General features: G+C 35.8%; 1 protein-coding gene across 4 annotated transcripts in view; it reads left to right on the top strand.

Moving 5' to 3' along the window:
* Nucleotides 1-12,573, top strand: part of Nup43 (nucleoporin 43) — a 34,019-nt gene extending 21,446 nt beyond the window's left edge. For all 4 annotated transcript variants that reach the window (XM_076517805.1, XM_076517806.1, XM_076517804.1 and 1 more), the window contains exons 7-8: nt 2,298-2,584; nt 11,632-12,573. In XM_076517805.1, the coding sequence (XP_076373920.1) occupies nt 2,298-2,584; nt 11,632-11,825 (481 nt within the window). In that variant the 3' untranslated portion in view covers nt 11,826-12,573. The remainder of the gene's footprint in view (nt 1-2,297; nt 2,585-11,631) is intronic.
* The last annotated feature ends 1 nt before the right edge of the window (nt 12,574 follows it).

The following is a 12,574-nucleotide window of genomic DNA, read 5'->3' as shown; positions in this document are numbered from 1 at the left end:
CCTCTACACACAGTTCATCTCTCTTCCCCAGCTTGTCTGCCAAAGACAATTAAATGTTAACAGCCTTGAGCAACTCCCACCTAATTTCACATGATATTACATGAATTGCACGACTCCAGGATGTCACCAAGTGATGAATTATCTCAGCCAGTACATACTTTCACATACAGTTGTTCCCCCTATGTATTGCACTCTCAAAACTACATTCTTCTCTTCGACATTGAATTTTTCAGATGTTGAGATTTATTGTCTGTCTTCAGTTTATTGAGATGAAACTTTAATTTTTGCTTTCTCTAGCTTTTATTTCAAATTATTATGATTTATGTTTATTCCTAAATATGTGACATGATTCACTCTTAAGCATCATTATACAATGATGTTGGGAAAATCATTAGTTGTTAAGGTTGTTGCAACTGTTATTTGGTATGTTATAGATTACCATGTGCTTTCTGGGCTTTTTACTTCTGTCCTGTTGGCCAAATTTCTTTCTTTTCAGTTTGGAATGATCTGTTGATATGTGTTACTAACCAATTTTGCTTTAGATAGTTCTTTACCATTAGTGACATGACCTTAACCTTCCATTCTCTTTTGGGTTTCATTCTCAGGTATGTTCCTTTCCTTATATATTTTTTTGTGTTCTTTATTACTTTTGTTTTATCACTTAGTGATCTACATTTCTTTTCTCCTTAATTTTATCATAGTTTATACTGCTTCCTTTCTGTAATAGTTCTGTTCAAATTTATCAACCCTCTCTTTAATGACACCTTTTTGTCCTCTTTATGAGACTGAAGGACTAATTGGGAACTAGGCTCTCTGGACCTCCACCATGCAACTTATCCATTCTTGCCATTTACTAGTTTCTAGCCACTGGGGTTGTGAACCACAGGGAACCCTCACCACTTGGACAAGAGCGAGGAGTACTAGTACAATGAGAAGTGGAGTGGTGGTGGTGACATCCTTGTTTCAGAGTAGACCACCCCTTATATTAATCAAACTCATAATTTGTGTATTCTTACAGCTTGTGTCTGTTCATTAAAGTTGAAGTGTGCACACACTGGATGACTGTGCTTTCATTCTGCAGTCAGAATCTGTCTAGTAGAGTTGAGATAAACACACACACCACACAGGTTCATACTGTATGACTGTGGTGCTATCCTCCTATAGCTCTTGTTGGTCTGGTAGAGTCCAATGGTGTAGTTTAGGTAAACACTTTATACAAAACAGATGTATCACTAAATCACCCTCCTCCTGCAGTTGGTGTTAGTACTGTAGAGTCTTACAGTTAAGGCACATACAAGTACTCATATTATATAAAAATATCCCATCCTTTTGCATCTGGAGTCAGTCCTGTAGGGTTTAGTGGCAGAACTTAAGTGTGTAAAATGGTACAGTCTGAATACAGCCTAACAACATTACACATGTTGGCCATCTAACGACTTGTATGAAAATACTTGGATGATCATATTCACATTGTGCCTGACCCTGCAACACAAATTTGGCATTTTAGCTCTTCCCTCTTTGGGTGAAGAGAATATCCTTGTCTAAGACAAGTTGTAGTCTGTGCCCCTATGGAGCTCCTCCTATTAGGTATCACATCCCATGGGTTTCCTTTGGGTGCTTTTTGAAAATAGTTTATGTAGATACAATTTGTAGTGGTTCCTCCACTACTTCAGCATGAGATTCTAGTTAATTTGTGTGTAGGTGTGATAGTGTCTCAGGAGTTGACATTTTCATTTCTAGAAAATGCATTTCCAGTAGATACCTCTTCACAGATTTCCACCCATCCTCCCACTTCTGGTGCACATTTTCTTACTTTTGTCAAATAGTGAAATTTTGTGTTTGTACTGACATAAGGGTTCATAGGTATGTCACCTTCCTATTGGTGAAAGACTTTTGTCATGTGATGACAATGTCCTACAGTAGTATAATTCCTATTCTTAATGAAAAAGACATTTTCAGTGAGTTTTTTATCTGGTTACAAAAACATAACTCCAATCTGTGTTTTTTTTTTCATCTCAATCTGTAGAATACATTTGTATGGTGTTTTGTTTTACCATTCTTCCCACTGTATGAATTTTTTTATCAACTTTGTTTAATCTAATTAACAAAAATTAACTTTTAAACACACTAAATTTTATTATTTAAAATAAATTTCTCAGGAATATATTAGTTATTTTCACTAATTTTGTTTGATATATAAACAAACTCTACTCTTAGCTATGTAAAAAACTTTGAAAAAACTTTTTATTTTGATATACTTTATATGTACGTACTTTCATTTGTTATATAATTTATAGGTCTGGAGACCAAGTTGCTATCACATGTATGAATCAGCACCCTTCACAGTTTCATGTTTTGGCTACTGGTACAGAAGATGGATCACTCTGCATTTGGGACATGAGACAAGAGAGTCATCCAGTAACAATCCTTAATGCTCATGCAACTTCTATGATGGAGGTTTGTTTTCACCCAACGAGCCCTAATCATCTTTTTACATCCTCATTAGATGGTGCTGTTTGGCAGTGGAATGCATCAGGGTTAAAAACAGCTCCTTTAAATATTACAGGAACACCAAGAGGTTCTGGTATGTATAATTTCAAAATATTCGTTATGTTAATTTTTAAAAAATATGAGAGGAACTGCCCACAAACACACACTATATGCCCCCTACCCACCTCCTCCCAAAAAAGAATCAGTGAATGTAATTTTCAAAAGATATATGCAGTATATATCATTAAGTTTGGTAGTAACCAATAGCAGGAATTGTAATAAATCAAAATGGTGTCCATAAAAATTTCCTATTTAAAACACCTTTTAAAATGTACAAATATTAACAATGATTTTTTCACATAATTGGCTGAGTGAAACTAAAGTTTATTGTAGTTATAAAGTTGCCTAAATCACTATATACTCCCCTCGGTGTGTATTCCTTACATGGGAAGGTTCTGTTCTTTCATTTTACCTCCTCTAGGATCTAAACATCCACTTGTGTTTGCTGTGCTGGTGACCTGTGAAGGGGAGGAGAGGTTCTTGGTGGTTGAGGGGTCCAACCCTAACACACCACTTTGGCCTTGAATTCCTGTAGATGGGCAGCCTTGGGTTGGCCCCCCTTGGGTCAGTCAGCTGGTCCACTTGGGCTAGGGTCAACCAAGTACCAGTGTTGGATGTTTTCAACAGGTGTTGTGGACATTGTATCTGATGCTGGTGTTTGGGTATAGTGCTCATGAAACCCTGGTATTGCTGCAGTGTCCTTGTTTGGTTCTGTAGTGCTTCCCCTCGTAGGGCTCCATGGTGGGTGGGGTTAGTGGGCACTGAAATATTCTCTTTTTATTTTTGATCCTCCAAATAAAAACTTAAATAAAATAGTGAAAAACAGTCTCCAGATAAACGACCACATATTGAAGATTCTGAGCAGCAATCTTCAACATCTGTAACACTTGTACCTCATTTTCTTATATTACATTCTCTTTCAGGCAAACCTTTAGGGCAGATGTGTCCCTTTTTCATTCAGAAGAGTCTAGAGGGACTTGCTGGCTCTCAAAAGTCAGTAAAGAAGCTTCGCTCTGGTGACATACAGTCATGTGAAAAGTTAGGACACTCTATGAAAGCCTGTGTATTTTTATAACATTTTTGGATATATATATATTTAATCTCAATTTTAACAATACTGAGAGATTATAGGAATATAACTAAACAATTAAAACTGAAGAAAAGACTTTTCAAGATCGTCTGTAAATGTAATTCTACAAAAATGCATATTCTAACTAAGGAAAAAGTTAGGACACCCCCACATTTATTCCCACTTAAAATGGCTCAACTCGCACACAGGTGTATATCACACCAGGTGCACATGATTAGAAGATCATTACTCAGCATTTTGAATGAGGCTTGTTCTATTTAAACCTCAGACATTTAGTTTGGTGTGCTTCTGACTGTTGAAGTGAGAGTGAGCACCATGGTGAGAGCAAAAGAGCTGTCTGAGGCCTTCAAAAAGACAATTGTAGCAGCTTATGAGTCTGGTAAGGGATTTAAAAAGATCCAAAAAGATTTTGAAATCAGCCATTCCACTGTCTGGAAAATAGTCAACAAGTGGAGGGCTTTCAAAACAACTGCCAACATGCCCAGGTCTGGTCATCCAAGCAAGTTCACCCTGAGAGCAGACTGCAAGATGCTAAAAGAGGTCTCCAAACACTAACATGTCATCATGGGACCTATAGCAGGCTCTGGCTACTGTTGATGTGAAAGTGTATGCCTCTAAAATCAGAAAGAGACTGCACAAGTTTAACTTGCATGGGAGGTGTGCAAGGAGGAAACCTTTGCTCTCTAAGAGAAACATCAAGGCCAGATTGAAGTTTGCCAGAGAGAATGTAGACAAAGACCAGGACTTCTGAAATAAATTTCTTTGGACAGATGAGTCCAAAATTGAATTATTTGGACACCAGAACAGAGGACATGTTTGGCGTAAACCAAATACAGCATTCCAGGAAAAGAATCTCATACCAGCTGTGAAGCATGGAGGTGGAGGTGTCATAGTTTGGGGCTGCTTTGCTGCAGCAGGACCTGGACAGCTCACAATTGTAGAATCCACCATGAATTCTACTGTGTATCAGAGGGTGCTTGGGGATCATGTGAGACCATCTGTACAAAAATTAAAGCTGAAGTGGAACTGGACCCTGCAACACAACAATGACCTAAACCATACCAGTAAATCCACCGAAGACTGGCTGAAAACTAAGAAATGGAGAGTCCTGAAATGGCCAAGTCAAAGCCCAGATCTTAATCCCATTGAGATGCTGTGGGGTGACTTGAAACGGGCTGTACATGCAAGAAACCCCTCAAACATCTCACAGCTGAAAGAATTCTGCATTGAGGAGGGGGCAAACTTTCTTCAGACCGATGTCAGAGACTGGTAGATGGCTATAAGAAGCATCTCACTGCAGTTATTTTAGCCAAAGGGGGTAACACTAGTTATTAGGGGGTAGGGTGTCCTAACTTTTTCCTCATTTAGAATATGCATTTTTGTAGAATTACATTTACAGAAGATCTTAAAGTCTTTTCTTCAGTTTTAATTGTTTAGTTATATTCCTATAATATTTCAGTATTGTTGAAATTGAGATTAAATATCTATATATTAAAAAATGTTACACAAATACACAGGCTTTCATAGGTTGTCCTAACTTTTTCACATGACTGTATCAGTGAAAACACCCACATCTCAACACACTGAACTCCTCTTGCATTCAAAGGCAATTGGGGATATACCTAGTGAGCTTACACCTCATGCTACTTTGAATTCATCACAAAGACTTATTGTTGAGAGGGATTTGAAGAACATCCCAGAGTCGGAGATTCTCTTTGGTTTTTCCACCCAAGGAGTTTCTGCAATGAGGTGTATCTTGCAAAGATGGAATTATGATGCCAACCAATGTCCTCATTCTGACATTTATATCACCATGTCTACTTGCCACCATCAAGGCAGGTTATCTTAATTGCAAGGTACAGCCATACATTCTAAACTCTCTTAGATATTTCCAGTGTCAGCAGTTCAGTTGCTGATAAACATCATGTTGTGGTTCCTTGATGTGTGCTCATTGTGGTGGCAAGGACCACGATGCCTATGAATGTGAAATGGACCCTCATTGCATCAATTGCTAAATGGTTGGAAGAAAATGAAGTGCAGCATTTTAAAAAGATTCATAACATTACTTACCCTGAGGCTTGAAAGTTGCTTCCACCACTTCTTCTCGGATGTATGTTGCTGCACTTCATTCAAATACTACAGATGAAGTGCAGACAGGTCTCTTTGTGCCACCAGAAAAATTGTTCTCAAATCAAATGAAAAGTCTTTTAACCTCCATGGTTAAAAATGTTGATGAATCAACTTCAAAACCAATCTCTGTCCCTAACATACATTCCAGCAAACCCCAAGATCCACTTCCTTTGGTTCCAGGTGCAGGCATTTCCTTGGGTACATCTTCTTTTCTCACCCCAGGATGCAAAATAATCATTCGTTCATGTCCTCAGTCGCTGGAATCCTCTTCGAACAGCAAAGACTGCACAATCCATGGAGTTTAACAGACCTCCCAGGAATAAAGAAAAAAGACGTGGCTATAACCAGAGGGGCTCTTCACCCAATTTGCCTACATATAAATAAAAATGGCCACCTTGATGCAATGGAACTGTTGAGGTTTACATTCTCATTTGGAAGACATCAAAGCACTGATTACTTCCTACCATTTTGTGTGTCTTTCCTTACAGGAAACATTTCTGAAACCTGCCGATACAGTTACCTTTCAGCAGTTTTCTTTATACAGAAATGACAGGCTGTGTGATGGATGAGTACATGGAAGGATGGCACTATTGGTTGATCAGCATGTGCTCACCCTGTCTTTACCACTCGACACACCCTTGGAGGCTGTAGCCACCTGTGTTACCTTGGGTCGTACCATTACTGTTTGTTCTCTCTACCTGTTGCCTGAAGAGACTTCTGATCAATACTTTGATGCTCTCATTGAACAGTTGCCATCTCCCTTTTTAGTCCTGGGGACTTTAATGGACATCATCCCCTCTGAGGAAGTGCTGATATTGATGGGAGGGGTCACTCCATGGAGCGTATGCTCTCTGATCATGACCTTTCTCTTTTCAATAGTGGTTTTTCTACTTATTTCCATGCACTTAGTTAGTCCTTTACTGCTATTGATCTCTCGGTTTGCTCCCCTTTATGGAGGGTTGATGATAATCCACGAGGCAGTGATCATTTTCCTATAATTTTGAAAGAGACTGGCTGTGGTCGATGTCACCTGACTTGCATGCTCCAGGGGAAGCTGGATCAAGCAAATTGGTCTTCTTTCACTGCTCTCAAAGAACTTGATCCTGCCTTCAGTAGATGACTGTGTGGCAGCAGTAACTGACTGTATTATACAGGCAGCTGCTCAATGTATTCCTAAAACCTCGACACATTTTCCACGATATCCTCGTCCATAGTGGAATTCTGCCTGCTACATGGCATGAAAGGCTCAAAAACAGGCCTGGTATATTTTTTGTAGGTATTCCACACTCTCGCACCTCATCGCTTTCCTGCAGGCCCATGCACATGCTTGGTGGATAAGACATCAAGGCCAGAAGGACTCTTGGATTAAGTTCACAACCAGCATATCTTCTACCACCAGTTCCAAAGTCATATGGAACAAGATTTGAAAGGTCAGTGGGCAATATAATTCTGTCCCCCTCTTGATCTTTCTTTCTGATGGCCAGGAAGTAGCTGATACCCTGAGCATTGCTGATACTCTAGGTGAAAGCTTTTGCTAGGTATCTAGCACTTCTGCTTCATCTTCCACCTTCTTAGCCATCAAGACTTAGGCAGAGCAATCACCTATTTCCTTTTGAGCTGATTGTTTCTATTACTATAATCTTTACTTTACACTGGTGGAATTCAAACTGGCTCTTCATCGGTTTGGCAGTACATCGGTTGGACCTGATGATATACACTATAAAATGCTACGCCATCTATCTCCTGCTTCTCTTGCTATTCTGATTTTTCTTAACTGGATCTGGCAGGACAATGTTTTTCCTGATGCCTGGCACCAGGCTGTTGTCCTGCCTTTCTCTAAGCCTGGGAAGGATCTCAAGATTCCTTCAAACTATCATCCAATTGCTTTGACAAGCTGTCTCTGTAAGACCATAGAAAGGATGGTAAATGCTCGTCTTGTTTGGTTCCTTGAATCAAACAATCTCCTTTTGCCCACCCATTGTGGGTTCCAACAACAGCGCTCCATCATGGACCACCTGATCTGACTTGAAACGACAATCAGAGAAGCCTTTCTCAAATGACAAAATCTTGTATCAATATTCTTTGACATTGAGAAGGCTTATGATACTACGTGGAAGTATGGCATTTTGCCAAACCTCCATATATCTGGGTTGCGTGGCCATTTGCCCATTTTTATTAAAATTTTTTTAATGGACAGGCAATTCAAGGTTCATGTGGGTTCAACACTTTTCTGTTCTTTTTTACAGGAACTTGGAATCCCTCAGGACTGTGTTTTGAGTGTCACACTTTTCAGTATAAAGATTAATGCCATCATTGAAAAACTCCCTCTTACTGTTGCAAACGAGCTCTATGTTGATGACTTTCACATCTCATGTCAATTGTCGAACATAAGGTACATTGAACGGCAGTTACAGACTGCCCTCAATTGTTTACTGAAGTGAACAAAAGCAAATGCACTTTTGCCATCAACAGGGTATTCACTCTGATCCTGAACTCAGTATTGGTGATGTTGTGCTGCCTGTGGTCCCTGAGACAAAGTTCTTGGGACTTATCTTTGACTGTAAGCTGACCTTTATACCACACATCAAGCAGCTACGGGTCAAATATACAAGAGCACTGAACATCCTCTGTGTCTTCTCTTCTACTACTTGGGGAGCGGATCGATGTTCTATGCTAAAGATATATCGTGCTCTTATATGATTGAAACTAGACTATGTATCACTGGTTTATGGCTCTGCCAGGACCTCAGCCTTAAATATGCTGGGCCCCATTCATCATCAAGGACTTCGGCTCTGCACTGGGGCTTTCTGCACTTCCCCAGTTCAGAGTTTGTACACAGAATCTCATGAACCTTCTTTGTACCTTTGCTATTTGCAACTGTCTTTACTATATGCTTTGAAACTTCATTCCTTACCAAAGCATCCCACCTGGGGTTCTATTTTCCTTCCTCTGTGTTTACTGATTAATGCTTCGTTTCAGTATGGTCTTAAACTTTTGATCAGCTAGTATTTAGGCTAACTTCATAGTGTTCACATTTTCCCTATTAAATGTTTAAAAAATTTTATTTTTATTTTCCCTTTTCTTATTTTCATCTTTCGAAGCTCTACTCAAATAAATGGTTGAGTCTAACAACGCAAAATGCATATTTTTTCTTTATGTTCATTGGCCTTAAGATTTTGGCCAGCAGTGTATATATATTGATCCCTATGTGTCTTTATGAAATTAAAAAATAATTTAAATTGTACTTACTTAAATTACATCCATCAAGCATTCCTACATTTTAAAAGTTAGTTTATTACAGGAGCCATTCCAGTAGCTACATGTTTCAAAATCTGTTTCTGAGTATCAGATATTGTGATTACAATTTATTATTTTAACAAAGCCTACTATGGTTGTATATTTTGAACACTTGCATTCTTCATGTTGTATTTTCTGAAGTGCATTTCCATGCGATTTGTTCCAAAATTGTTAGATAAAGTTCTGGATATTGACTCTCTGAGCACTTATGTACAGTGCTTTTTGAAACAACTTATGGAAATTGTGATAAAAAGAACACAATAATGTATTTAAGAGTTAAAAGAAATTTAAAGCCTTAATTTTTGAACAAATTATAACAAAAGACTTGTATAAGGATACTGGTCTCAACACAGCATATGTCTTCTTCAATCTGACATTTACTTCTGAGAAGAAAATAGTCAATTAATTTTAAATATAAATTCTGGCATTCCCCTAAGGGCATGGGTAGTAGGAGATAGTTTAAAGGGGCCTGTGGAGTTGTTTTATATACATGATTATTTGCTTTCCGGTCAGTTTGACAGTGCAAACCCCTCATGTATTATGTGTGTGTTGATGTTCTTACTTTATGTTCAATGGTTCTTATGCCTACATTTCTTCTAACCTGACCAATATAAACATTTTCTCAAAATTGGCAAGGTATAATGAAAATACATTGTTTTTTATCTTCTACTGTGAATTTAAGTTAGATTATTTTTAATATCTGGGCATTCATGAATGAATTTAACATTATTTTTCATTAACATTTTCTGAAAGGACTGAGTTTTGGAGTTTTAATTTTTATAGAATAGCTTTTTCTAATCTTTCATTTTGCTTATCTTAAGTTTTCCCTTGATTTCTGTGTTGAGTATAGAAGTGAACAAAGTGAACTCAGTATGTATTGCAATGATGTAGTTGTTTGATGAAAAATATAGTTGAACATACTGATCCAAAAAGTGTACTAATGAGTCATTAAAGTTATGGACTTGCAACATTAAAATTAAATGTTCCTGCTTAACAGAGTAGAAATAGCCCAATGTATAGTTTTGTGCAAAAACAAATGATAACTAAGACAGAACCTAATAAAAACAGTTTGAAGTAATATTCATAATTAATGTGTTAAGAATAATTACAGAATGTTTAAGTCAAAAGTTTAATATATTTTCTAAGGTTTTTGTGTGTATGTCATATTGCTATCATAAACAAAAGATGTGAAGTGTAAAATGCTGTAAAACTATTAATGAGCCAAAATGTAAAAGTTTAAATTGCAAAAATGAGAAAGAACTTCTTGAAATCTATAGTATTTGGAAGATAATTTTATTGTAGAGAAGATGCACCTCTTTACATTTGTAAATAAAATGAATACAGAGTTAAAAGTGTATCAACAAAAAGTTATATTCAACAGTGTTTATCCTCATTTCAAAATAGAATTCTTCCAGATGATGATAAAGCTTAATCAAATATTCCCAGCATGAAAAATAAATAACCAATGTCGATTTTAAAGACTTTCTCCAGATTTTAAATTTTAAAATAAAAGTAAATAAATTTTCCATTTTTTTGCTTGGTTTTCATATGAACATAACCAAATATTTGTGTGTTAACTGATAAAAGAATAAATTATACATCACATAATGAACCATACTATTTCCCACAGTGAAGCAATTAAACTTTCTATCATCAAGCCTTATGAACCACTTCTTTTAATTTTCAACATGTTATCAAACAGTAATAAATCCAGTTGAAAATTTTCACTTGTTACTGAGTCTCATGATAAAAGTGTTTGATCCATAAAATATGTAGAAGTAAGGAAACATTAAGCCCTTCCATAAATTAGAACTTAAAAAGATGTATTATTGTCAGTAGCTATTTAATTATTTGTAATATCTTATCAGAAATTGCAGTTTTTGTAATGAAGCATTAATTATATTGGACAATTTATCTGATGCCGTGATTGGGTGAAAATTGCAGTTTTGAATTTGAATAACTATCATCACCCCACCTATGCCAATGAGAAATAAGTTTTATCCATTTAGTTTCACTGAATTATTAACAATAGGAAAAATAATCTTTTCTTCGTTTTCAAAATTACAAGATGTATGATTCAAAGAGTTGGTTAAAAATATGTTTTGCATTTGTTTACGCTCAATAAAAATAATAGCATACTAGTTTTTATAACCTTGTAAATTTTCTCATTTCAGAACCATGTATCAAACTTAGTATCAAAGTAACTCCATGATTGATTAATCTCATAAAAATAATCAAGTAATCAAAATTAATGCTCCTTATTATTACCTTTTGCAACTATTCAAACCATACAAGTTTTGTGGGAGAATAAACGATTAGTTGAAATTAATCATTTAATGACCCATTCAATTAGCAAATTTCATTAATCACCTAATTCTACTATATAGTGTAATTTTATCAGTTTTGATTATTATTTTGATAACCCAAAAATATAATAAAGTTCTTTTTCTTTTAATTATCTCTCTCTGTGATTGTAAACATAAAATTAAAATTTTGTTCTGTATTTTCTGAATCTATTTACCACAGAAATCAATTAGATTATTTGATTGTGATAATTTTGACAGGTCTGTCAACAATTAGCCAGACAGGACTTGGAAATCCGTGGCTTATATGTGATGCTTCTAAACATCGGTTAGAAATAGACTCACTTCTTCCTCCTTTTGTCAAGGCTATTAATAGTTTGGATGTTGAAGCTACAGTACTTGTCTGTGGCACAGACAGTGAAGCAGTCTACTTGGTTACAGGACTGAATGTGTGATTAAAGGGTGTTTGTTAAGGCTGTTGACAGTTTGGATGTTGAAGCTGTATGCTTAGTTAAAGAACTGAATGTTTGATTATAGCATGTTTGGATTTTCATGTGTTTTTAGCATTTTAATGAAACATTATACCTAAAAAGTTTTGATCAATATGTAAATTGAAAAGAAAAAAAATTGAACTTACTTTTGATAAAACTTGCTTTTAAAGTTAGAATGAAATCATTGTTTCTGCTACAGTACAAACTGTTATATTGTAGATGAAAATCAACTTTAATGTAATTAAACATTATATCCATTCAGGTGAAATTGAAAACTGGGTTTAGTTAGTGTGAAGTGAAGTTAATATTTAACTGAAATCAATAAATGTTTTTATATTAAAGGCAAGTATAAATTTCACTTTCGTATTCATCATTCAAGAATAGGTACGTAACACACACGTAATATTTGAAACAACTTTCCTGGAAGAGAGAAATTAAAGGTAATGGGAAGTTTTGAAACTAACATTTTATATAACCTGTTTTGAAAGTCTTGTTTCTTGATTTTTTGGTTGAAATTTAATAGTGTTTAGTAATTAAATGTTATGTAACAATTTTTGTAATATTAATATAGACCTGTTCTTTTACTTTGTATTGTCATTTTTTTTCTACAGTTAGTTGTTAAGTGTATTTTCTACTGTCTGATAGAAAGTATAATTGTTATATTTAAAGTAAAACATTAAAATAAAATAAAAAATTCCTCATATTTATTTCAG

This window comes from Tachypleus tridentatus, chromosome 8, assembly GCF_004210375.1.
Source record: "Tachypleus tridentatus isolate NWPU-2018 chromosome 8, ASM421037v1, whole genome shotgun sequence".
Classification (NCBI taxonomy): domain Eukaryota; kingdom Metazoa; phylum Arthropoda; class Merostomata; order Xiphosura; family Limulidae; genus Tachypleus; species Tachypleus tridentatus.
This window is presented reverse-complemented; position numbering and strand designations above follow the sequence as displayed.